The following is a 9152-nucleotide window of genomic DNA, read 5'->3' as shown; positions in this document are numbered from 1 at the left end:
TGCCCAACTGTTCGGGTTGCCGGCAGCAATCAAAATTTCTTTGGCCTCTCCCACGATTTTATTCTTTACCGCTCTGACCAATTGGCTGTAGACCGGATCATCTCTTTATCTTTCAAAAAGATGCAGGGTGTTTTCGGCGTCTTCAAGCCATGCGTTTGTTTCCCGTTTGTTTCCGGAGAATGTTGGTAAATTCTTAATAGGATCCGGAGTTCTAAACTGCATAAACGGATCCTCCGCTTTTGCTTTAAGTGTTCTCAATTGCCCAATCAGTTCGTTCTGATTGTGAGTTAGGCTCCTTATGTGTTGGAGTAACCCTTGAATTGTTATTTCTTGTTGCGGAATTGGTGCATGATCATCCAATTCCGGGGCCAGAAGTTCCGGAGAAATCATTTGCTCCCGCTCGGCCATTTTAATAAATTTGTTTTTTCAAAAGAGTTTGTTCTTTTTTTTTTTAAAAAAACAATCTTACGTACTTTATACGCGCGAGAAAATGTGTTGTTCTACACTTCACTTGTTAATGAATTAGTTATTCACTTTGTGATATATCAAGTGTCCGCTTACCACTGGTGGGGGCTCGCACTTCTGAATTAGTATTTTGTTGTGTTAGGTTTAGATAATTGTTCGTGTTTACTTACAGGAAGATTACTGCTTTCATCTCCTGGAGTCTGGGTAGGTTGAATCGGTTTCCTCGTAGATCGTTCGTTCCAGGTGGCGGGATTAGTTTTCCTAACGGCAGCGAGTCCTTGATTTTCGCTCAGGGGGTCCTCTCGCTTGTTCGTTTGGTTTCTTCAGTAGATGTAAACTTCTCCTCTTTAACTCGGTGGCGGTGCTTCCAGATATCCGCTCTATAAACACTACTCACTTCGTTGTACCACTTGGCCAATGACTGCGCCAATAATGCCGTGACTTAACTCGCGGTTTAAAAAAAACTTTTATTTAATTTCTAATTACCCTTTTTATTCGTTTATAACACTTTACATTCGGTTCATAAACCTTTATGCCCGTATTCAACTCGGCTACGCTCAAGACTAAATTCTATAATCGTATTACAAGGCTTAAATAGACTACATCTGCTGATCTCATTATTTCCGTCGGTGGTTCGAACCTGATCGAACCTTTGTTCGCGTCGTTCGATTGATTTCCGCGGCGTCGGCAAATGTTGGTTTACACGCGCGGTGTAACTTTGACGCCTCTGTCTGTTGCTATGGGTCTCGGCTGGGCTTTTGCTGACGTCTTGACTTCTGGGACGCCTTGGTCGGTCGGTTGTGGTGTAATATATATATATATATATATATATATATATATATATATATATATATATATATATATATATATATATATATATATATATATATATATATATATATATATATATATATATATATATATATATATATATATGTATATATATATATATATATATATATATATATATATATATATATATATAGATTTAAAACTTTTCTTGATAAATCGTTGATTAGGTAAACAAACATTGCTCCCATTAAATTCATAATAACAAAACGTCTGAATGATGAACCCATATGCTCGAGGAAAAATATGAATGGAACCAAAAAAATATATGAAACTTATTCCTTTTTGTTATGTTTTTTTAATATTTTGGCACTGAGAAAAGAGTATCGATTGATCAATTTTAAAACTGTTTGTGGTTTTTCTCAAAACAAAAACATGTCTTCTCATCTGACATCACTGATCATACCGAGAAAAAATGATTGAAGTCTCTCCAGTCTACCAAATAAAACATTTCAATGAAACTCGTGTACTGGAATTGGATATTTTGCTCGTCTCGACAGTGACTGAAACCGAGACGAGACGAGACGAATTGCACGTCTCGTTTTCTGGAATAGGGTCCTATGCCTCTTCATTCAACTGACTTCAATCCACATTTCTACCCCCTAGGAACGAAATTGTTACCCGCGTACTCAATCTTATTTTTACGTACATATAAAGAGAAACGTAAACTTGATTTGTGATGCAAAAAAGTAGTTACCCCAACAATGGACGGTTTATTATCGTGAACTCAAACCAACGAACTTAGACAGTTATCAGGTATGCTATAAAGGTCCTCGCGTTAGTATTATTGAATAGCGTGGAAAATAGCGCGCACACACACTGCACGCTATTTTATACGTGTGAGTAATTTTCGTGTACGACACAAAAAGTCACAAGAGGGTTGTGTCCGAGACACGACCGCATAGTTGACGTAGGATTCCGTTAGGCTATCTGTTGATTTTAGATATGCTTGAAGAATTACATCGTTAAACTCTTTGATAATGATTTGGTGACCCTGAAAAACATACCAAATGCCGTCCTCTGTAACCCTAGATGAGATGCCTCCTGTGTTATGTATGATGAAATAAAGAAAAAAAACTCACCAATGTAATATAAGATAATTATCAATACCGAACACAATTATCAATTTTTGTCATCAGTAAAATTTATACATTAATACAGTCATTTATACAGTAGAACCTCGATTATCCGCGAAAGAGAGTTCACTTGTAATTCTATAGAACTTTCCGGAATTTGCCAGAGAGCGGTAGGGTCTTGTTCTTTTGTTTTGGTCATGTCTTTCACATTATCTTATCACAGGTGTAAACGACCTTACAGATGGATAGGTTAATGATTTCTGTATTGATAAAACATAGTTTTCGTGTTTAAATGTCTTTTTTTTGTGTCAGCTCCTAATTTTTAGCCCTTTTTTTGCGTTATCCGCGGTAAGCTAGTCCGACTATTCCGCGGATAATCGGGGTTCTACTGTATAAAATGAACATATGTGAAATGAAAAACGTAATTTTCTTTTATAATTTTTATTTTTTGAGTGTTTATTCAACCTTTTATTCAATCCAATTTTTAATTGTATTAACAACAACTAATACTATATGTAAAGCATATGGGAAATCACTTTTCGGAATATTTCTTCACTTTTCCAATTTTTCTCGCCGTATGAACATTCCTTGGGTGAAAATGAACACAACAAAACAGACAGCTCAAACCGAACCACCCGTTCTCGAGTAGGAACACGCCTTGGTTTTTATTTATGAAAATCGAAATGAATCATTTCTAATTTCAAGTCATTTTTAACACAACTGCTACCATATACAATTTTACACTTACACTTGTGCTAAATTTTTCACAATACACTATCGGTCATTGATATGAAATTTCACGAAGCAACCACTATTGAAGTTCTAAATTCAAATTTTATTTGCTAGAATTAATCGTGTCACTCATCTTACATGCAAAATAAAAATGCTGCCGACTTGCACATATTTGCAATGCCGATTTCCCCAGGGCACCCTGGTGTTGATGTCTCTGTTAGGGAACCGCCGCATGTGTTGTCAATTTCGACCAATCAGTAGGAGATATTTCTGTTATGATAGGGGTTGAGATTTTTCAATTGTTCGATGTTAGTTTCATGACATATATTATTATATTCAATGTTAAAAAATTGTTATGGAGTGCCGAAATCGATTGACGCAAATTTCATCAATCCATCATGAAATGTATGAGCAATAAGTGTTTGAAATTAGATAATTTTCACGATGTGCTCGATTTTCGATTTTCAATTTGTACCCCAATATGTTCCCGAAAGACGTAATCCTATGTCAAAAAATCTAACTCACCTGTAGTGTATGTCAAACCACGTTGAACACAACTCACTGCGCTATCTGGTTGTAAAACTAACCCCTTTATTCCGCGCGGCGAATGAGTTGAGATGACTTAAGTCACTGCATTCTCGTAGGCGAATGGCGTGACTATAGTTTGTCACTAGGTGAGATTTGAAGTCGTATCCTCATATGTTATCGACTCGGATATTAAAACGATGTTGAAAAGTAAGGTAGCTTCCACAATGAAACGATAAACTTTGCTATTTTACGTCCCTCGCCGCGTAGAATAAGGGGTTAAAGCAAATTCGTCAATTCGCCGGGCAGGATAAATGGGACTAACCTATTTACAAAACCCTATTCACCGCCTTGGCTGCGTTCTGCTGAAAAAATTATAAACATATACCACAATGACAGTTCTCGCTGTCGGCAAGGTCGATTTATGTTTTGAATTTATTCGGTCCGTGTCCGTGAAAGTTACATATCATTAGTTGCCTCCCAACTAAATACGGATCCGGAAGCATCCCCGCTGTGCATTTTGTTCACCAGCAATTGTGTTCAACATATCAAAACTTGTGAGTAGAAGACTTTTTACGTACTTATTGAAAAGGGGATCACCTGGTTTGTTTTGAAAACAGCCCGGAACACGTCACAAAGACGCTAATTAGGAACCATGTACCAAATTATATAATTTTGCACAACGCTTAAATATTCTTTATTTGGAAGTGTATGATTTTAAGGCTTCTTTTTCTAGGACAACAATTTCAGTCGCCGCACACATTAACCCAAATTCGGAATGGCCGCTGCAATGGGACGTAAGCTGGTCGACAGCTTGAAGAGCAAAGAGTTCCGAGAGTACCTGATGAGCACCCACTTCTGGGGACCGATAGCGAATTGGGGCATCCCGCTAGCGGCAATGGCCGACTTAAAGAAGGATCCGAAAATTATCTCCGGTACAATGACCACTGGTATGTACGTTCCGCAGAAAAATCCACAAAAAATTCAACCGAGCTTCATTGTCCATTTTCAGCCCTTTGCCTGTACTCGCTGACTTTCATGCGCTTTGCGTGGCGTGTAACGCCCCGCAATATGCTTCTGTTCGCATGCCATATCACAAACTTTACCGTTCAAAGTGTGCAAGGTGCACGCTGCATCGAATATAACTATATGGGAGGAAAAAATCGTGTCGCGGCCCAGGAACCAGCAAAGCTACCTGTTGCCGAAGAGGCAAAGAAATAATGCCCCGATCATATAAGCTCGTACTGTGAGGGGAGATAATATCAGTTAACCAATAATATAACTGCGATAGACGCTCTATTTTGCATAGATTAGATAAAGGGGAACAGTGGTGCAGATGGGTGCTCTTCTATGAATTTTATCCTTATCATTTGTCGAACTATGACGTATTTCCTTGCACAAATGTTTGTGTGGTGCATTAAATTTAGGCGAAATGTTGAAAACACATCGAGAAGGTAGCCCAGGCCAAGCTGGAATAGATTGTATTGTTAGAACGATTCAATGTATAGTTGTTAGTAGGATATTTGAAGCACTTTTGCCCATTCGTAGTTAGTGTGCACAAAGATTTTTGTGGGCGTTTTTAACGACGACAGCGAGATTAATATACCTCAGAGTGGTTGAGTTCAGCAAACTGAACCAAGCCAATCATTGGAAACACTCCAACTCCAAGGCGCTCAACGTTTTTTCCGGAATTTTTACGCAAAGGTAAACACATTAACAGGGAGGAAACAAGTCATATAATGAAAATCATTTCCAATCAATGATTCGTTTTAGTGAGAAGGACGAAATAAATCAAACATCATGAAATGTAAGATCAAAAAGTTTACACGTTTTTGGGGAAATTATTTACAACCCGTATTCTCAGAATACACAACATAGGGAATCAAATAAAGTGATAAAACTCTATTGCACTATTTTTTGCTAAGATGACATTTTTCCCATTGCCACTAAAGATGAAGAGCACATGCATCAACTGACTACATGTGTATAAACTAGAATGGAGTTCACAGTAGCTGATTGGAGTAAAATAACCATCCACTGGCCGATTATAAAAACAAAACCACAAAAAACATAATTTTAAAAATAACTGCGATCTCAAGCCCAATATTTAACAACGTTCAGTGATCTTTCCAACATCAAGAAAAAGACAAACTTCTGTGCATATTATCTCGTCAAATATTCACGTTAAAATAAAGGGAAAATGTGATATAAGAAATTCTACAGTCTTCATAATTTCATGTTCTGTACATTTAATGTCAATGTGTTAAGATCAGTCACATAACTGTGTAATTTGGCATTCCATATCTTATAACTCTAATGACTTGATTGGGTGGAAATGTTTTCATTTCACTTACCTCTTGTTTTCCTCTGCGTACTTACTATGGATACATCTGGAATGATTATCTGTTCATCTTCATAGTCTTCATCCTCATCATCGTCATCTTCATCGTCCTCTGCGTCATCTTCGTCGTCGTTGTCGTCCACCTCGTCCTGGTCGCCATCGTCCTCCTCCTCGTCGTACTGCTTTAGGCGCTCATCGTCATCCGGCTCTATCTTCACACTAAATTCCATATCGTGCTCATCGTCCTGAGTTTGTTCCGAGTCCAGATCCGCGTTCGACTGCTGGTCCGCATAGTACGATGTGTCGCACGTTGCATCATCGTCATCCTGCGTCGGGTGCCCATGGTCCCCTCCACGCTCTTCGATCGTCCCAAAACGGCCCCCAACAACAATGAAAACTTTACATTTTGTACACTTCCACGCAATACGGCCATCTCGTACCAACCGGTCGGATGAGTAGCGATAACCTTTGTACAGAACGAAACGCTGACCACGCTTCCCAGGAATGAGTTTGTAGAAGATGGATTCCTTAGTCTTGATGTGCTGCATGTAACCCTCGATGATGGCATCTCCATCGTAATCGTCCTGTCAGAAATATAACGAAGCATTAAACTACATATAATAATTCCTCATGCCTCAAACGGCACTTACACTCTGCTTGTGGTTATGTGCCCAATCGCTCTCCCTAATCACCTTCCCTGACCAATCAGTGTAAACATTAGCGGGGCAATTGAACGAACTTTTCTTAAAGCAAGACCACTTGGTATTCTTCCGTTCTATCCGCGGAAAACCAAAGTCGTACCCCTTGTGTATCATCACATTCCACTTGGACTTCGGATTAAACGGCTTGCTTGTTGTTTCGTGTCCATTCATCGGTTGCATCATTTGCAGATTGGAATTCTCCCCGTTACGTTCCTGTCTGCTTAAAGCACCGCAATTCGACAACGGTGTCTGGACCATATCAATCTGTGCAGGATGATTGTGTGGATAACCATTGGTCGTACAACTGCTGAAATCAACCCCAATCGAAAGAACCGCCCGGCAGTTCAGCTTTCCACTGTGTTTCATACATCGCCAATAGGTGGTTTGTTTTTTGGTAGTCCTTGCGCACCAATATTTGTACCCATCGCAAACAAGCTGCATTCGACTGCCACTGTTGATCAACTGATAAGACACCTGCCGACCCGTACGCAAATCCGTGATGGTGCCATCTACCGGGAAGCGTTCGGTTTGTTTCTCTGGATGGTGATTGTGTCGATTGGGTCCCCTCGTAACTGTGCCATTGGGAGCCACCTGAATCGCTGCTCGGCATTTAAGTTTCGACTTGTACATACACCGCCAGTGCACATTCCCATTCGCACGAGTAGACGCGCAGGTATACCTGAATCCACCGTGGTAGTAATCTTGTACATTCTCTCTTCTGGCTCTCTGCTTTGGCAGTGGTTTTAAGAACTGTGGCTCCATTTGTATCCGCGGGCTTCTGAAGAAGCCTCTCTGAACACTTTCCTCATTATCATCTTCCACATCTCGGACATCGAATTCATCCGAATCAATCAGTTCTCCTTCCGAATAGTCAACCTCACTGTCGTGGGTGTCCGCTTGGCCGTTGTTACGTTCCACCACTGCACAATCATCCTTCTCCTCTTCAGCGTATCCGTCGGCGTGTTTTTGGCGGCTACGTAAAATCGAATCGTTCGCCAGACATTGCTCTTTGTAGAAGTAAAACTTTGTAACCTCCTGGATGCAGATAAAACAGATGTACGTGTCGAAATCCTCGTCAAAAGTAAGCTACCGATGAGAACAAAGACCCGAACATCACATACTCATTCCAAAAACATCAGAGCATATTATTGACACAAAATCAATATTATCAACCCATTCCATCCATCCTCCCCTAAGACATTTTATTCCAACTCACCGCTATTGTGAGACAGTTCAGAATCCGCTGCAGCAGTGTTTCGTTCGGCATTCCATCCGGGGGAAACAGTGGCTCAAGCCGTTGCTCCTTCGAAAGACACAATCGACACAAGCGGTGGGCAGCACTCGCAGCAACCTTTTCCCTATGATGTCCTTCCGGAAGTTGAGTTCTTTGCTGCGGTGGATACCAAATGGTGGAAGCCATTCCTTGCTATTGCCAAAGCAAACGACTTGAAAACAATATCGCACAACCTGGGTCCTTTCCAAATTTAGGATTAAAGCTATGTAACAGGAGGACTACCTGTGCCAATAATATTTGACGATAAGCTGTTGACAGTGGTTTTACGGATTTTACTGTTTATGAATGAGAGTGTATATATTTGGTAGACCGGCATCCTCTGCCAAAAAAAAGGAATATTAACCAGACGCTCAAACAAGGTGGAGCAATATTTCAGAATTCATTTCAGTTTAGACCAAGGTGAGCATATATATACTAAAGGTGAGACCGTGCCAATAAGTTCGCGATGAGAAACGGTATAAATATAAAGAGGACTGTGGAAAGGGGTTTGACTGCAAAACGCGGGAAAAATATTTCCATCACCTTACTCATTACCAAGTCGCTGTACCGTATTGTATTTATCGGGGTTCAAGCCAAAACGGGTCTATGGTACCGGGTGAGGCCGTTTCGTCACTAAGTTGGTAAGGGGAGTGGTATATGGAAACAGTACGGGAGAAAGCAGAACGGGAATCATTTGCTGGAAGCATGAAAGATACAGACTGTATAAAATGTCAGTTTAATGATATACACGATAATGATAATGATATATCCGTTTGATATCGTGAAATCGATCAATACGAAATTGTATATGCATATCATGCGGATGCAGATTGTGAGTCGCAAGGCAATAAAGTGAAAGGCAAAACGATTTGTCAAAATTGCCGTTTAACTGTATTCTCGTATAGAACAAATTTATTTACAAATATGAATCGTATCTAAGAGCATCCCCACCGGTTGCTTGCTATAAGCGTTGGTAATTTAACAACTTCAATCGTTGCTGTTTTGAATAGCAACCCATTTTCGCACCAGTTGCCATTTTACTACTTTCTTTTTCGCACCAGTGGTTGCCAAACGAGGCAAAAAATTATTATTTTATAAAACAACTTAATCACAACCAACGCAGAACGGAGAGAATCAAAACCAAATTTTGACGATAAAGTAACTACTGGGACGCCAAAATTATGAAGCGG

General features: G+C 39.8%; 2 protein-coding genes across 3 annotated transcripts; one reads left to right on the top strand and one right to left on the bottom strand.

Annotated features, from left to right (window-relative positions):
• Positions 1-4046: 4046 nt before the first annotated feature.
• Positions 4047-5552, top strand: LOC129762861 (mitochondrial pyruvate carrier 1). 2 transcript variants are annotated; one of them, XR_008740733.1, is made up of 4 exons: positions 4047-4204; positions 4384-4597; positions 4660-5351; positions 5421-5552. XR_008740733.1 is itself a non-coding variant. In XM_055761427.1 (3 exons), exons 2-3 carry the CDS (start codon positions 4426-4428, stop codon positions 4866-4868), a joined length of 381 nt encoding a protein of 126 aa, XP_055617402.1. In that variant the 5' UTR covers positions 4047-4204; positions 4384-4425; the 3' UTR covers positions 4869-5552. The 2 variants fall into 2 exon arrangements, 1 of the variants encoding a protein (XP_055617402.1); XM_055761427.1 differs by having other exon boundaries at positions 4660-5552.
• Positions 5553-5879: 327 nt separating this feature from the next.
• LOC129762860 (uncharacterized) lies at positions 5880-8281 on the bottom strand. The gene is made up of 3 exons (XM_055761425.1): positions 7906-8281; positions 6639-7775; positions 5880-6572 (listed from the first exon to the last, which is right to left on the bottom strand). Exons 1-3 carry the CDS (start codon positions 8107-8109, stop codon positions 5994-5996), a joined length of 1920 nt encoding a protein of 639 aa, XP_055617400.1. The 5' UTR covers positions 8110-8281; the 3' UTR covers positions 5880-5993.
• Between the last annotated feature and the right edge of the window lie 871 nt (positions 8282-9152).

Source organism: Toxorhynchites rutilus, chromosome 1 (assembly GCF_029784135.1).
Source record: "Toxorhynchites rutilus septentrionalis strain SRP chromosome 1, ASM2978413v1, whole genome shotgun sequence".
Lineage (NCBI taxonomy): Eukaryota > Metazoa > Arthropoda > Insecta > Diptera > Culicidae > Toxorhynchites > Toxorhynchites rutilus.
The sequence above is the reverse complement of the archived record's forward strand: the minus strand, read 5'-3'. Positions and strand labels throughout refer to the sequence as shown.

Bases quoted from the DNA above. Each gene is read 5' to 3' on its own strand.
- LOC129762861 (XM_055761427.1), top strand. From the start codon at position 4,426: ATGGCCGCTGCAATGGGACGTAAGCTGGTCGACAGCTTGAAGAGCAAA. The intron at 4,598-4,659 runs GTATGTACGTTC...GTCCATTTTCAG, and splicing joins CTCCGGTACAATGACCACTG to CCCTTTGCCTGTACTCGCTG.
- LOC129762860 (XM_055761425.1), bottom strand. From the start codon at position 8,109: ATGGCTTCCACCATTTGGTATCCACCGCAGCAAAGAACTCAACTTCCG. The intron at 7,776-7,905 runs GTGAGTTGGAAT...TCTCATCGGTAG, and splicing joins TGAACTGTCTCACAATAGCG to CTTACTTTTGACGAGGATTT. The intron at 6,573-6,638 runs GTAAGTGCCGTT...TATTTCTGACAG, and splicing joins CACATAACCACAAGCAGAGT to GACGATTACGATGGAGATGC.